At 33.3% G+C, this 12,786-nt stretch overlaps 1 protein-coding gene across 1 annotated transcript; it reads right to left on the bottom strand.

Annotated features, from left to right (window-relative positions):
* Nucleotides 1-2,475: 2,475 nt before the first annotated feature.
* On the bottom strand, nt 2,476-8,208 carry LOC140136603 (uncharacterized). The gene is made up of 3 exons (XM_072158288.1): nt 8,022-8,208; nt 4,939-5,171; nt 2,476-4,425 (listed from the first exon to the last, which is right to left on the bottom strand). The coding sequence occupies exons 1-3, from the start codon at nt 8,119-8,121 to the stop codon at nt 3,904-3,906; spliced, it is 855 nt and encodes a 284-aa protein (XP_072014389.1). The 5' UTR covers nt 8,122-8,208; the 3' UTR covers nt 2,476-3,903.
* Between the last annotated feature and the right edge of the window lie 4,578 nt (nt 8,209-12,786).

Below are 12,786 nucleotides of genomic sequence, written 5' to 3'. Positions count from 1 at the left end.
CATTCGCGCATTGCCACAGAGGTCGGTAAAACATCTTTGCGCATTGCCGACTCATTATTTCCCGCCAATTTACTAAGCTGTCTTGAGCTATGTGACTTTTTTGAGTTGAAAAGTGTGAAATAAATCAAGCAAAAATACAAGTAAATATTAGGAAGTTGTATTTTTATCAGTTTCAAGTGAAAGAATACATCTTAGTGTTGATAAATATCAAGAAATTTCAAATTCGGGTGTGGACGCATGTGTCTCCCCTTACTCTGGCCTTAAGGTATCCTCTGTTCTTCCATGAGGCCCAGGGGAAAAATTTTTTGGTGGTAACATGTTGTTACAACCTATATATTAAAACTATTAAAACACTTTAAACATGGTAACAATGTGTTCAGTTCTCTTGCCCAGCATGTCTCTTTCATTTTATTATATCTTTGAACAGTGTAAACACCAATGATTGTTTTATTTATTTATTTATTTGTTTATTTATTTATTTATTTATTTATTTATTTATTTATCTATTTATTTATTTATTTATTTATTTATTTATTTATTTATTTATTTATTTATTTATTTATTTATTTATTTATCTATTTATTTATTTATTTATTTATTTATTTATTTATTTATTTATTTATTTATTTATTTATTTATTTATTTATTTATTTATTTATTTATTTATTTATTTATTTATTTATTTATTTATTTATTTTTGAATGGCGGTCAACTTGAAAAAAAAATGAAAATAAAATTTATATTCAACGCATCTAATGTCTAAACTTTTCCCACGAAGCGGTGTATCCTTTTTTCCTTAACTTGTATTGTACCCATTCACCATCATTTATAGTAGCCATAAGTTTAATCCCATTCTTTTGATTGGATAAAACTGTTGATACGTCACCGCTTTTATTAAGGTCAAAGGGCGCACCGCGTTGGCTATCGCTTTGATTGGGTTAGCATGAATAGCGCGAATGCGATTAAGACTTTAATCAGGTAAATGCTGGACGTGGGTTGGTAAGGTGGGCGGGTAATTAAGACAAGTTCTCTTGGGAAATAATTAATTGAACTCATTGAAATGTCAATGTTAAACAATTCAAGAGGAGGAATATAAACTTGAAGATGAGCAAAAATATTTTACAAGCGTGTTTTTGTTCAGGAAATATATATGTCGGGTTATATCAGACTTTTCAGAGCAGAAAAGATGGTTATAAAAAGGATATTTCATATTTATAAGGCCACAAAAAAACGCTGTTTTACGGGCCCTACCGCATTAAGGGATAATTTTTTGTAAACTATGATGCAATCTTATCAGTTTCGCAGTCGGGTAATGACGGCGAAACTGATAAAATTGCATCATACTTCATAGTTTGCTTATTCCCGTCGAAAAAAGCCACTGGTTTTCATAATTTTTTGTTTTTACTTTTGCTAAAATCAGCTGTTTTGAAGCCAAAATATTTTGATTTGGACAGGATGTTTTTGAAAAAAAAAAAACATCTTCAAAATATGTTTGCAAGAAAAATATCAATTTTTTTTGCAAAATTGTCAAGCTTTTGGTGATAGGCCTATATTAGGGTCATTTTAGCCTCCAGATTTTTTTTTTTAAATCCCGACCGACCGACCGTACTTGAAAATACATAGAACCATGTACTCCTCTTGTATGTCCGTTTTATTTGTCTCAATATTTGAGTGCAAGGGAATCTTAAACACACACACACAAAATTGAAATTAGGTCTTCACATTTTAAATTTATATAATTATATTTATTTGAAAAGTACAATGATGTCATTTTACAAAATCTACCAATACAACTGACACAAATATCCCATATGTAAGCAATTGCAATACAGCATTATCTCAATACAAAAAAACTACCAGTCACACTAAAGTATCTTCAAACAGTGCAAACTTCGAGCTAAACTTAAGCTTTACGTTTCAGGAGAACTTTGGTCACCACATTTTTTTGGTGGTTGATATACCGGGTACATGTATATACATCAAGCTAAATTTGATGGATCATTTTGATAACAAATTTACACCAAATAAAGTTCCCCCGAAAAAAATGCACAAATTATTTATGTTCAAGCGTGTATCGTAACAAAAGTATTTTGTCATGTTTAAACAATTGTATGATTTTATTTGCAGCTATATTAAATAAAATCACTTAAGGGTGGGGTATGAACCTTTGGACAGTATTTATTGTGGGACATTAGAGCAAATCAGACATATCGAATTGCATTCTGAATACGTAGAATGTCCTTCTGATATCAAATAATTTTGATTTTTTGAAATTCGCAATGTAATACACATATGGCAAATTTTAAAAATTTATATTTTTGATATTTAACAGTACTCGAAGTTAACTTTATAAATCTGATTATATGTACTTAAAGTGTATGTAGGTGGGATGAAAAGCCGACGATCAATTGAAAATGTTGACCTTTTGTATTGAAGATATGGATTTTTTAAAAAAAAAAAAAAAAAAAAATAGGTCTTTTTGGGGAAAAAATCCATATCTTCAATATGAAAGGTCAAAATTTTCAATTGATCGTCGGCTTTTCCTCCCACCTACATACACATCAAGAATATATCATTAGATTTATAAAATTTACTTCGAGGACTGTTATATATCAAAAATATCAAATTTTAATAATTTGACATAAAATTTGTATTATATCGTGAATTTCAAAAAATGAAAATTATCTGATATCAGAAAGACATTCTTCGTATTCAGAGTGCAATTCGATATGTCTGATGTGCTCTCCTGTCCCACAAAAAATACTGTCGAAACACTCAAAACGCTCATTCCAGATCCCTTAAACAAGTTCAAAACATTACTGTAAATAAATTGTATAAATCTCTAATACATCCTGGTTTGTAAATCAGCCCCATTTAAGAAACTTTGGTACAATGTTTTAATACTAAAACATCTGATTCCGTCCGCATCTTGCGGTCCAAGACCACAATGTATTAGTGTCTTGACAGCTCTTCGATATTGGAACTCCATTAGTTGACAGTGGCCCAGAACTGTCGGGCTTGCGGCCTTTGCATTTTGGTCCTGGACCATAAGTTGCCGACGAAATTAGATGGAAATGTTCCTGAAGAATCAGAGAAGATGAGAATTGATTCTCATCTTCTCTGTCTCTGGGAGAATTTACAGGTTTTACTCATTTACAAGCATGTTTGATATGGTTCAGGGAACATATTGAAATGACTGCTACATTGTTATTAAATAATGTGTTAAAAACATAAAAATGACATTTAACATTAAACACTTTTATTAACACTTTAACGTAAAATGTAAATGTTTAACACTTGTGCTATACTTAATCAATATTTTAACGTGTTATAATTTTAACACTTCTAATATCATGGTTAAACTTTGACCATTTATTCTGTTAAAATATATTAACACTTTAACATGGTAACACATCCTCACATCAATATGTCTAAGTGTTAGAACGAAAGTGTTACAATTTTAACATGTGAGAACATGAGAATTGATCAAGTATTTAAAGTATTTATTATATACCAACACTTCTTTTACTTAAATGTAACATTTCTTGTGAACCCTGTATCTTATTTTTTTAATTTTAGGGCCAAAAATGAAAAAGGTCTCACTTTATTTACAGTTTGCTTGTATTATCAACACTTTCTGTGTCATCCATTCACACGAATTGTTTTGCTTAAAATGTTCGATGTAATCATGTAAACGTTATTATTGTAAAAATCTAAGCAGTAAAAGACCAGGTCTTCTTTGAGAAATCGTTCACACACAAAGGTTATATAAATGCAAACTACCAGACATTTCAAGTTTGCAGTTGAGCCGAGTTGCAATGTTCATGAACAAAAATTACAGAATGTTAAGTTCTCAATGAGTCAGCGATTAGATGAGTTGCAAAGTCCATAATCCCAGAACGCTTACTGGTATACTGGTTCAACTCTGGAAACAGATGAAAACTTGGGTACACTGCAGATGGGGATTCCTTGGTACGCAGATGACACCGTTGTGTAGGCACTAGGAGTAGGACGAAAGTAGTTGGGATACTGATGAGGGTAGTAGGAATATGGGAAAGCTCCACCATAATTCTGTTGAGGTAGTCCATAGCGTGGCAAGTTCGCAGGGTAGAGAGTATTCAACGAAGGTGGGCAGGCAGAACATGATGCAGATGTACAGATGGGTGGTGGTGAACAGCAAGGTTGGTTACAACGCTGGGAATTCATGACGGCTGTCTCGGGAGAACGACGGCGAGAGGGGATAGCCGGTGTCTCGGAAGAAAGACGATGAGATGTCATGGAGGTGATGGCTGGTATCTCGGGTACAGCAGGCGGGGATTCCATCTGACGAGGTTCAGATTCAGTTGATGATGTATCACTTGGTGACGAGGAAGTCTTGCGTTTGGCTTGACGACGGAGACAGGAACAACGATTCTGGAACCAAACCTATTTAAAAAGCAAGAAGATGACAAAAAAATAATGAAATTAGTAAAACCTCATCTCTAAATCACGAGTTATTATAAATGTAGCTGGGAGGAAAAGCCGACGATCAATTGAAAATTTTGACCTTTCATATTGAAGATATGGATTTTTTCCCAAAAGACCTCATTTTTTTTGGTGTTTTGGGAAAAAATCCACATTTTCGGTAGGCTACGAAAGGTCACAATTTTAAATTGATCGTCGGCTTTTCATCCCACATACACTTTAAGTATAAATCATCAGATTACTTCGAGTACTGTTAAATATCATAAATATCAATTTTGCCATAAATGTGTATTACATTGCGAATTTCAAAAAATCAAAATTATTTGATATCAGAAGGACATTCTTCTTATTCAGAATGCAAATCATGTCTGATGTGCTCTAACGTCCCACAAAAAATACTGTCCAAACGTTCATACCCATCCCTTAAGTTGTTTAAAGTTAGGCAAACCACTGCATGTTCAAACTGAAACTTACCTGAACTCTTGCTTCAGTCATGTCCAGAGCATCAGCTAAAGCTTCTCTTGAATTGATGTCAGGATATTGGTTAGCCGCAAACACAGATTCTAAAGCATCCGTCTGCTCTATGGTGTAGACAGTACGAGGACGCCGACGAATTCCACGACGAAATTTGGCGGGAAATTCAACTTGTGCTACAAGAGGCGTAGTTATCATGGTCAGTGGTGATGAAGAAGGGACTGATGGAAAAGCTGTGGGAACAAACAAAAAAGAATAAAACCTGGAATTAATTTAACTTGTTTTATAATATTAACACGGAGTTGGTCCGTCATTTGTTTCTTTTTCAATTTCCAAATATGACTCTTGATTTTAAAGCTCCAACATTATAATTGTTTTAAACAGTTTGCTAGTATTCGCTACTTGCACGGTTCCGCCATTATGCACTATGTGCGGGGAGAGCCTCGAACTGGCAGCATACATGAATGGGAATTGAACTAGTCATAACGTTCTGTGTAAGGTTACATAATTCTTCCTTTCATGTATGCTGCCAGTTCGAGGCTCTCCCGCACATAGTGCATAATGGCGGAACCGTGCAAGTAGCGAATACTACACTACTCCCTACCATTTTCGAAATAGCGAATCCTTTTTATGCTTCCAGAAAAATACAAAAACATTTTGAGATTATAAAAAAATATTATAGGCCTATATTATCAACTTCTGCCAAATGAAACACAGCTCAATCCTAATTATTCATTTAGTACTAATTGCGTCTGGCAGTAAAAGTTAAATTTCACTATTTGGCAAAATTTATAAATTAAGGGTCAAAAACGTGCATTTTTAGGATGTTTTCCACTGAATTTCACATGCGGTGACAATCAAGTCTAAAGACTTGTACGAAGTCTAATTTCAATGTATGCACTCTATTTTTTGGAATTTAAGACAAAATTAGAGCAAAATTTTGGCATATACTCAAGATTTTGAATGCTTAGACTTGTTCCGAGTCTTTGATTTTTGTGACTCGATTGTCAGAAAACAGCCGAAAATGGGTCCCTTTTCAAGAAATTACGGTAAAATAGTGAACTTTTCTTTTTTTATCTCCAGTTATATTACTAAGTGAATGATTAGGATTGAGACATGTTTCATCTGGCAGAATTTGATATTTGAATTTGATGCTGTATTTTTCTGGAATGGTGAGTAGCGCCTGCACAGCTATAGCCAATTTTGCATTAAAAAAAAATCCTCCGGACGAGAACACATAATTCATGCACGTGGTACAATGACTTCCACATTTAATATTTTTATATTTTTGCACACTCTGGGTACTTCATCAATACCACTATCAGCAGTAGATAGCTATTCCACCAATAACGGTAACAGCAAAGCAAATATCACTTTGATCGCGCTGATATCCAAGCATAGATACAATCTTTTGAAAGATGTTGGTCAATTATTTACAAACACAATTTTTGGGCATATTTGTAATGTTTAGGCTCATACGTTATTGTGTTTGTAAGACGACACAAGATATTAAATTCTCCATAGAACGCCACAGTTAAGCAGCCAAGATAGTAAACCGTGACTTTTTTTTCGGCTTAAAATTACCAGAAAACCTTAATAAAATTATATCATTATTTTTGACAAATAATAGGAACATTAAACTTTGATCGAAATCCTATAATTATGACATAGCATGCACTATTAAACTGCGTCTATTAGATCAGTATCATATGTAGTCGCCTTGAATATTTATTACATTACAATCTTGAAAGTTATGACAAGTTACCCAGCAAACACAAAAAGTTTTCGACATCATTCGCAAAAGGTTATAAAAGGTTGTCAGAAAACGTTTAAATGTCGGGCTATATTAAGGCCCGTATTAAGGGTATAAAACGTTTTCATAACATTAAAACACATTTTTGATAACCTACTGCAAATATTTTAACATAATTTTATTCAATTGTTGACCAAATATTTGGCAAAAATTGTTTGCAAAAAATAGTTTACAATAACATTTTGAAAACATTATTAAAATATATTACTGTTGTGTGTTTTCATACAAAACGTTTTAAAACATTTCCATGACCTTTATATAACCCGACATTTAATGTTAGTAACTGTTACCTAAACCAAAACCCAAAATATAACTTGCTTAAAACGTTATTAAAACATTTTGTGTTTGCTGGGTAATAAACAATTTGCCACGAGTTTTGAACCAAAGACAAAACAAACGTATAGTTAAAGTGCATCAAGTAAAATATTAATAAATCGGTAATTTGTATGTTGAATAGGATTGACGGTCAATATTTTAAGAATGATAATTAGTCTGTTACAAGTTATCAAAATGAAAGTCAAATAATGGGCCTACTTTGCCTCAAATAATTTAATTACAACAAGCAGCCTAAAAATATCGTAAATTCAAATTTCTTATTGTGACAAATAGCCCAGCAAACAATATTTTTAAAGCGTTTTTAAATACGACGTATATATTTTTTAATTTGTTGAAACACTTTGACATTTAAATGTGGGGCTATAAAATGGTCATCGAAACGGACAAACAATTAATGTATTTTTTTCAATGTCCACGGTTGACTATGACTATGTTATTGTTTATACAAAATATTTTTTTTAATATCTTATTAATCTTTTGTCAGCGTTGAAGGCTAAATGAAAATTGGTTGCAAAACGTTTTGTAACCTTTTCAATTTAGGGAGCGATCGTTATTTATGGCAGGGGGGGAATGGGTAAATTTAGGGGGAACCTGAAATTTTTTGTGGTCTTGAGGGGGAACCTGAAATTTTTAGTTGAACCAGGAGGGGGATTGTTAAATTTTAAATGGAGAAAATTGGGAAAACAAGGGGAACGCGAAAATTTTGAGCGGACGCGAGGGGGGAACGCGAAATTTTTTGTCGATATTTTTGCCAAAACACCCATTCCCCCCCTGCCGTAAATAACGATCGGCCCCTTAATGTTTTGTAAATGTTACGAAAAACGATAGGAGACAATTCAAACATTAAAACTTGCTGTTGGTAGTGGTACAACGACATGAAATAAAACTCATATTTCGTAAATTTCAATAAATTACAAAAACAAATAAATTTTACCTTGATCTAGTCCCAAGATTCCTTCAATGGAGAACGGTGGTGTCTTCCTATGGCGAGGACTAATGGCCTCGACATACTTCTGGCTGTTGTAATATTCCATGATACAGTAAGAATGCAATGATATAAACCACTACAATGCCGAAGTTACAGCGATGTACTGTTTCAATATTATTAAGATCAGATAATGACGATTAGGTACGCAAGCGAGTCAAGTTTGAAGATAAATGATGCATCGGTTTTCAAAACACTTATTTATATTCAACACATCTAATGTGGAAACTTTTCCCACGAAGCGGTGTGTCCTTTTTTCCTTAACTTGTATTGTACCCATTCAACATCATTTATAGTAGCCATAAGTTTAATCCCATTCTTTTGATTGGATAAAACTTTTGATACGTCACCGCTTTTATTAAGGTCAAAGGGCGCACCGCGTTGGCTATCGCTTTGATTGGCTTAGCATGAATAGCGCGAATGGGATTAAGACTTTAATCGGGGTAATGTTGGATGTGGGTTTGGAGTGGATCGGGCGCGGAATTCAGGCAGGTTCTCTTTATACATCATTAATTGAATTGTCAATGGTAAACAATTGAAGAGGAGGAATATAAACTTGAGGATGAGTAACAATATTTAATACAAGCAGCGGATATTGGTCTTTTGTTACTGGTTATTAATATTGTCACTAAGTCCCGTGTGAACATGATTACGAAATGTAATCATGTTTTTTATAGCGGGAAATAAAGGTGATATTCGCAGAAAAGTTGTAAGTTATATAACTTAAAGGAGTATTTCGTGATCCTAGCATCCTCTTTTTATTACATTTTTCAGTAGATATCCACGAAAAAAACCTATTTCCAAAATTTCAGTTGATTCCGATTTTGCGTTCGCGAGTTATGCATGATTATGTGTATTACACTGCTCCATAGACAATGCGTTGTAATTTCGTTCTGGTGCACCAGAACGAAATTCAAATTTCACGATATCTTTGCTAAACGAATCAATCTGCAAGAAATATTTTGTACATAAACATTATGTAGCCAGAGGTTTCCAGTGATATAAAATCTCAAAACTTTTTTGAGAAAAGTGGGGGATGAGGCTGTGGAAAAAATTAATTCTTGGGCATCAGGCATGTCAAATATAGAGGATAGACTAGCATGTAAATGTTATCAATTGTCCCCTTTTTAAGATTCTTCGGCAGCTCCGAAGACTATTGTTATTTCACTCCAGAAAATTGATTTAAATTCTATTCAAATTCCAATTCTTTCCACACCTGGAGTCTTGCTATTCGATTCCAATTCAATCCACCTTGCTTTAGTTTAATTCAATTCGATTCCAATTCAATTTTTCAATTTCAAAATCATTTCATTTCAATTCCAATTCAATGCAGTGAAATTAACAGCAAATCAATTTCAATTCAATACTGAGCATTCAATTCCAATTCAATTCCAATTCCAATACAGTTGCAGTTTGTGTGACCAAAGGCACACTGCAAAAACTGTGTCTACTAGAGATTGAACACTCTTTTGTCCTCGATTTGTAAACACATGTAAAATCTAAACACAAATGTTAAACTTCAAAATATCAAGTGTTTAATATCTCAACACAAGGTGTCAAATTACTAAACATGTTTAGCATTTAGACATGTTTACAAATTGAGGACAAGATGGTGTCTAGAATAGCTTAGAATGGTGTTTAATATCAAGACACTGTTTTTGCAGTGCATGTTTTAAATTTTACTACCAATTTTATAACACTTGTCGCAACACAAAATCAAAATCAAGTACACTACTTGTCACAAAAGCATTTCAACAGAAGATACTTTATTGTTATGTTAACTCAATTTTCACATTCAAACAATGCGAGTGATCCTTGACCTATGGGTCCTATTTTATAAAACTTTGGAACTTCTTAGTTCTTAGGTGACTGACTTCCTAATATTTGTCTTAACTTCTTGTCCACCATGCACATTATTTTCTAAAAACTTAAAGGAGCATTTGTGATCCTAGCATCCTCTTTTTATGACATTTTCAGTGGATATCCACGAAAAAAGCTTATTCCCAAAATTTGAGTTGATTCCGATTTTGCGTTTGCGAGTTATGCATGTTTATGTGTATTACACTGCTCCATATAGACCACTGTTGTAATTTCGTTCTGGTATATCAGAACGAAATTCAAATTTGACAATATTTTTGCTAAACGAAATAATCTGCAAGAAATTTTTGGTACATAAACATTATGTAGCTAGAGGTTTCCAGTGGTATAAAAATCTCAATTTTTTGTGAAAAAAGTGGAGGGGTGGGGGTGAGGCTGTGGATCACGAAATGCCCTTTTAAGGTGTGTGGTATGATCGATAATGAGACCCTGTCCCCACACTGACCTCAAAGATCAAGGTTTTGATACTATTAGATAGCCCCTACTTGTCTCCTGCACCTCCTAAGATTTTCACCCAAAATCCTTGTACTTTTGAAAAAGTGTAAAAAAAGCTGTCAAAGATATAAGCATTTCCTTTAATGGTTTTCTCACAATTTGTTCAAATGTACAATGACTTTTGAGCATAAAGATTAGGAGAATAGGGGCTTTGTGATTAGTGCCAAAATTTTTTAATGTGTGTCTTTTGTGTAATTAGACCTGAAAGTGGATCAGAATTCAGAATGTGGAAGGGCACTTTTTACAGGTGGAATGATCTGGAATCACAGACATCTGCTTGTGAATTGAAATGCTGAATTGAAATCAAAGCTGAATTTCATTTCAATTCCACTTCATTCTTCATCACTCAACATGATTTCAATTCCAATCCAATTCAATTCTTCATTGCTCACGATGATTTCAATTCCAATCCAATTCAATTCATGCTCAAGCCCACTCATTTCGATTCCAATTCAATTCCAATGCATTGAAATGAAAATCGCCCAAAATTCATTTCAATTCAATTCGATTTCAATGCATTGAATTAACATTACCGAAGACTCGCCTTTGGGGATTATGTAGTTCACCACGTAAACTTGTATGGCTCAAAATTCGGATAGTATCAGTTTGTGAATGAGAACATCGTGTAACGGTGTAAGTTCCTTGTACTAGGGATTATGCGCCAGCAACTTTTGCTTCATTTTCAATAAAACACCCAAAATTGTAATTCTTTGCTTTAGCTCCACAGCCTATAACTTGACCCAATTTTAGTGCACTATACCAAAAAATATTCATTTAGAAATTCCAGCCCCTATTTTGCCCCAAAATCAGTTCTCAAAGTTCGGCGCTCTGCATGCGACGCATATTTCAAAAAAACAAAAATTAAGTTGAATGCACCCGGTCTAAAAAGTAATTCTGATATACACACGACTGTATAATACCGCTTAAATAGGATTATTGCGAAAAAGACCTGATTAGACCTGAGACTAGAATCTTATTTATTCGAGGATATAATGAAAAAAAGTTTTGATTCGAATTCAGTAGCAGAGTCAGGTGTTTTTAATCACACAATCTGTTCAGAGCCATTCTATCATAATTTGAGTTGGTTTCATTGGGTGTCAAAATTTAAAACGTTTTAATAACATTACATGTTGGGTTATTAAAAGATTAGAAAACATTTTAAAAACATAAAAACGGTTTGATAATAACGTTGTCAAAATGTTATTGCTATTTTTAATGCCAGTAACTTGTTACAATGTTTGGACTGAGGCAACTTCTGAAGTTGTGAAAATGTTTTGAAAACGTTTAACATTTGTACCCCGACATATAAACATTTTCTTGTTTCTAGCAACATTTGGTGTGTGCCCTTTTGAACACAGTAAAAAAAAATATTTGCTGAGCAATTGTTTTCGTCTTGATCTGATCATTAACCAATTGGATAAGCGGTCCCATTTGCCTGAAAAGGGTCATTAGTCTGAAAAGGGTTCAAGTTAGTATTTCGGACATATTTTGGTCATGATTAGGGTTAGCAACGGGAAAGGGGTTAGTGTTAGTGATATGGTTAGGTTAGGATTAGTGTCAGGGTAATATTTAGGAATAGGTTTCGGAAAAAGTTTAGGTTAGGGCAAGTATAGGGTTTATAACGACTTTTACTGGGTTTTTGGCTGAGACCATTAAACCTAAATAATAGGTATTATGGTCTCAGGTTTTTGGACTAATGACACTTGCACTATTGACCTGTGTAATATGATAAACAATCCGATTTCATTTTTGATATTTTTAATTGGTTACTTGACCCTTCACCTTGTATTAATCGACAGGACGTCTTTATAAATACGACATATTTTGCTGACATTTGTTATTTTTATTACAGAATACATTTTTGCCCATTGTTCATATTGATATTAACATGTTTCTATGCCCTAAAATGAAACCCTCAAAGAAGCCAACATGGAAAAGAGAGAAGTATGAAAAACACAAACTTCCATCAGCTGGTAATAAAAAAAAATGATCACTGAGAGAAGCTTTTGTTTGATTTTTTTTATTTGTTATAATGAGTCTATGTTGAAATACGTACATAGTCAAGTGTTGGCAAATCATATAACGTCCAAATTACACCATAACAACTCTTTAAATCTGTCTAAGTGGCTAAACAGACTCCAAATATCTGACATAGAATATTCGTTCATCAAGTATTTGTTATTCAACCTAGATTTCAATTTATTTTTCTCTTCTAACAAATGTGTGTTGATGGAAAATCAATTATATATTATGTCGAATGTCTGGTGGATGATTTTACATCATCAAACATAGGTTAGATTAGATGTTAAACATTACTGGAAATAGCATGAGAATTAAAAGA

This window comes from Amphiura filiformis, chromosome 16, assembly GCF_039555335.1.
Source record: "Amphiura filiformis chromosome 16, Afil_fr2py, whole genome shotgun sequence".
Taxonomy (NCBI): domain Eukaryota; kingdom Metazoa; phylum Echinodermata; class Ophiuroidea; order Amphilepidida; family Amphiuridae; genus Amphiura; species Amphiura filiformis.
The sequence above is the reverse complement of the archived record's forward strand: the minus strand, read 5'-3'. Positions and strand labels throughout refer to the sequence as shown.

Bases quoted from the DNA above. Each gene is read 5' to 3' on its own strand.
- LOC140136603 (XM_072158288.1), bottom strand. From the start codon at position 8,121: ATGGAATATTACAACAGCCAGAAGTATGTCGAGGCCATTAGTCCTCGC. The intron at 5,172-8,021 runs GTAAAATTTATT...TTGTTCCCACAG, and splicing joins AATCTTGGGACTAGATCAAG to CTTTTCCATCAGTCCCTTCT. The intron at 4,426-4,938 runs GTAAGTTTCAGT...CTTTTTAAATAG, and splicing joins TGACTGAAGCAAGAGTTCAG to GTTTGGTTCCAGAATCGTTG.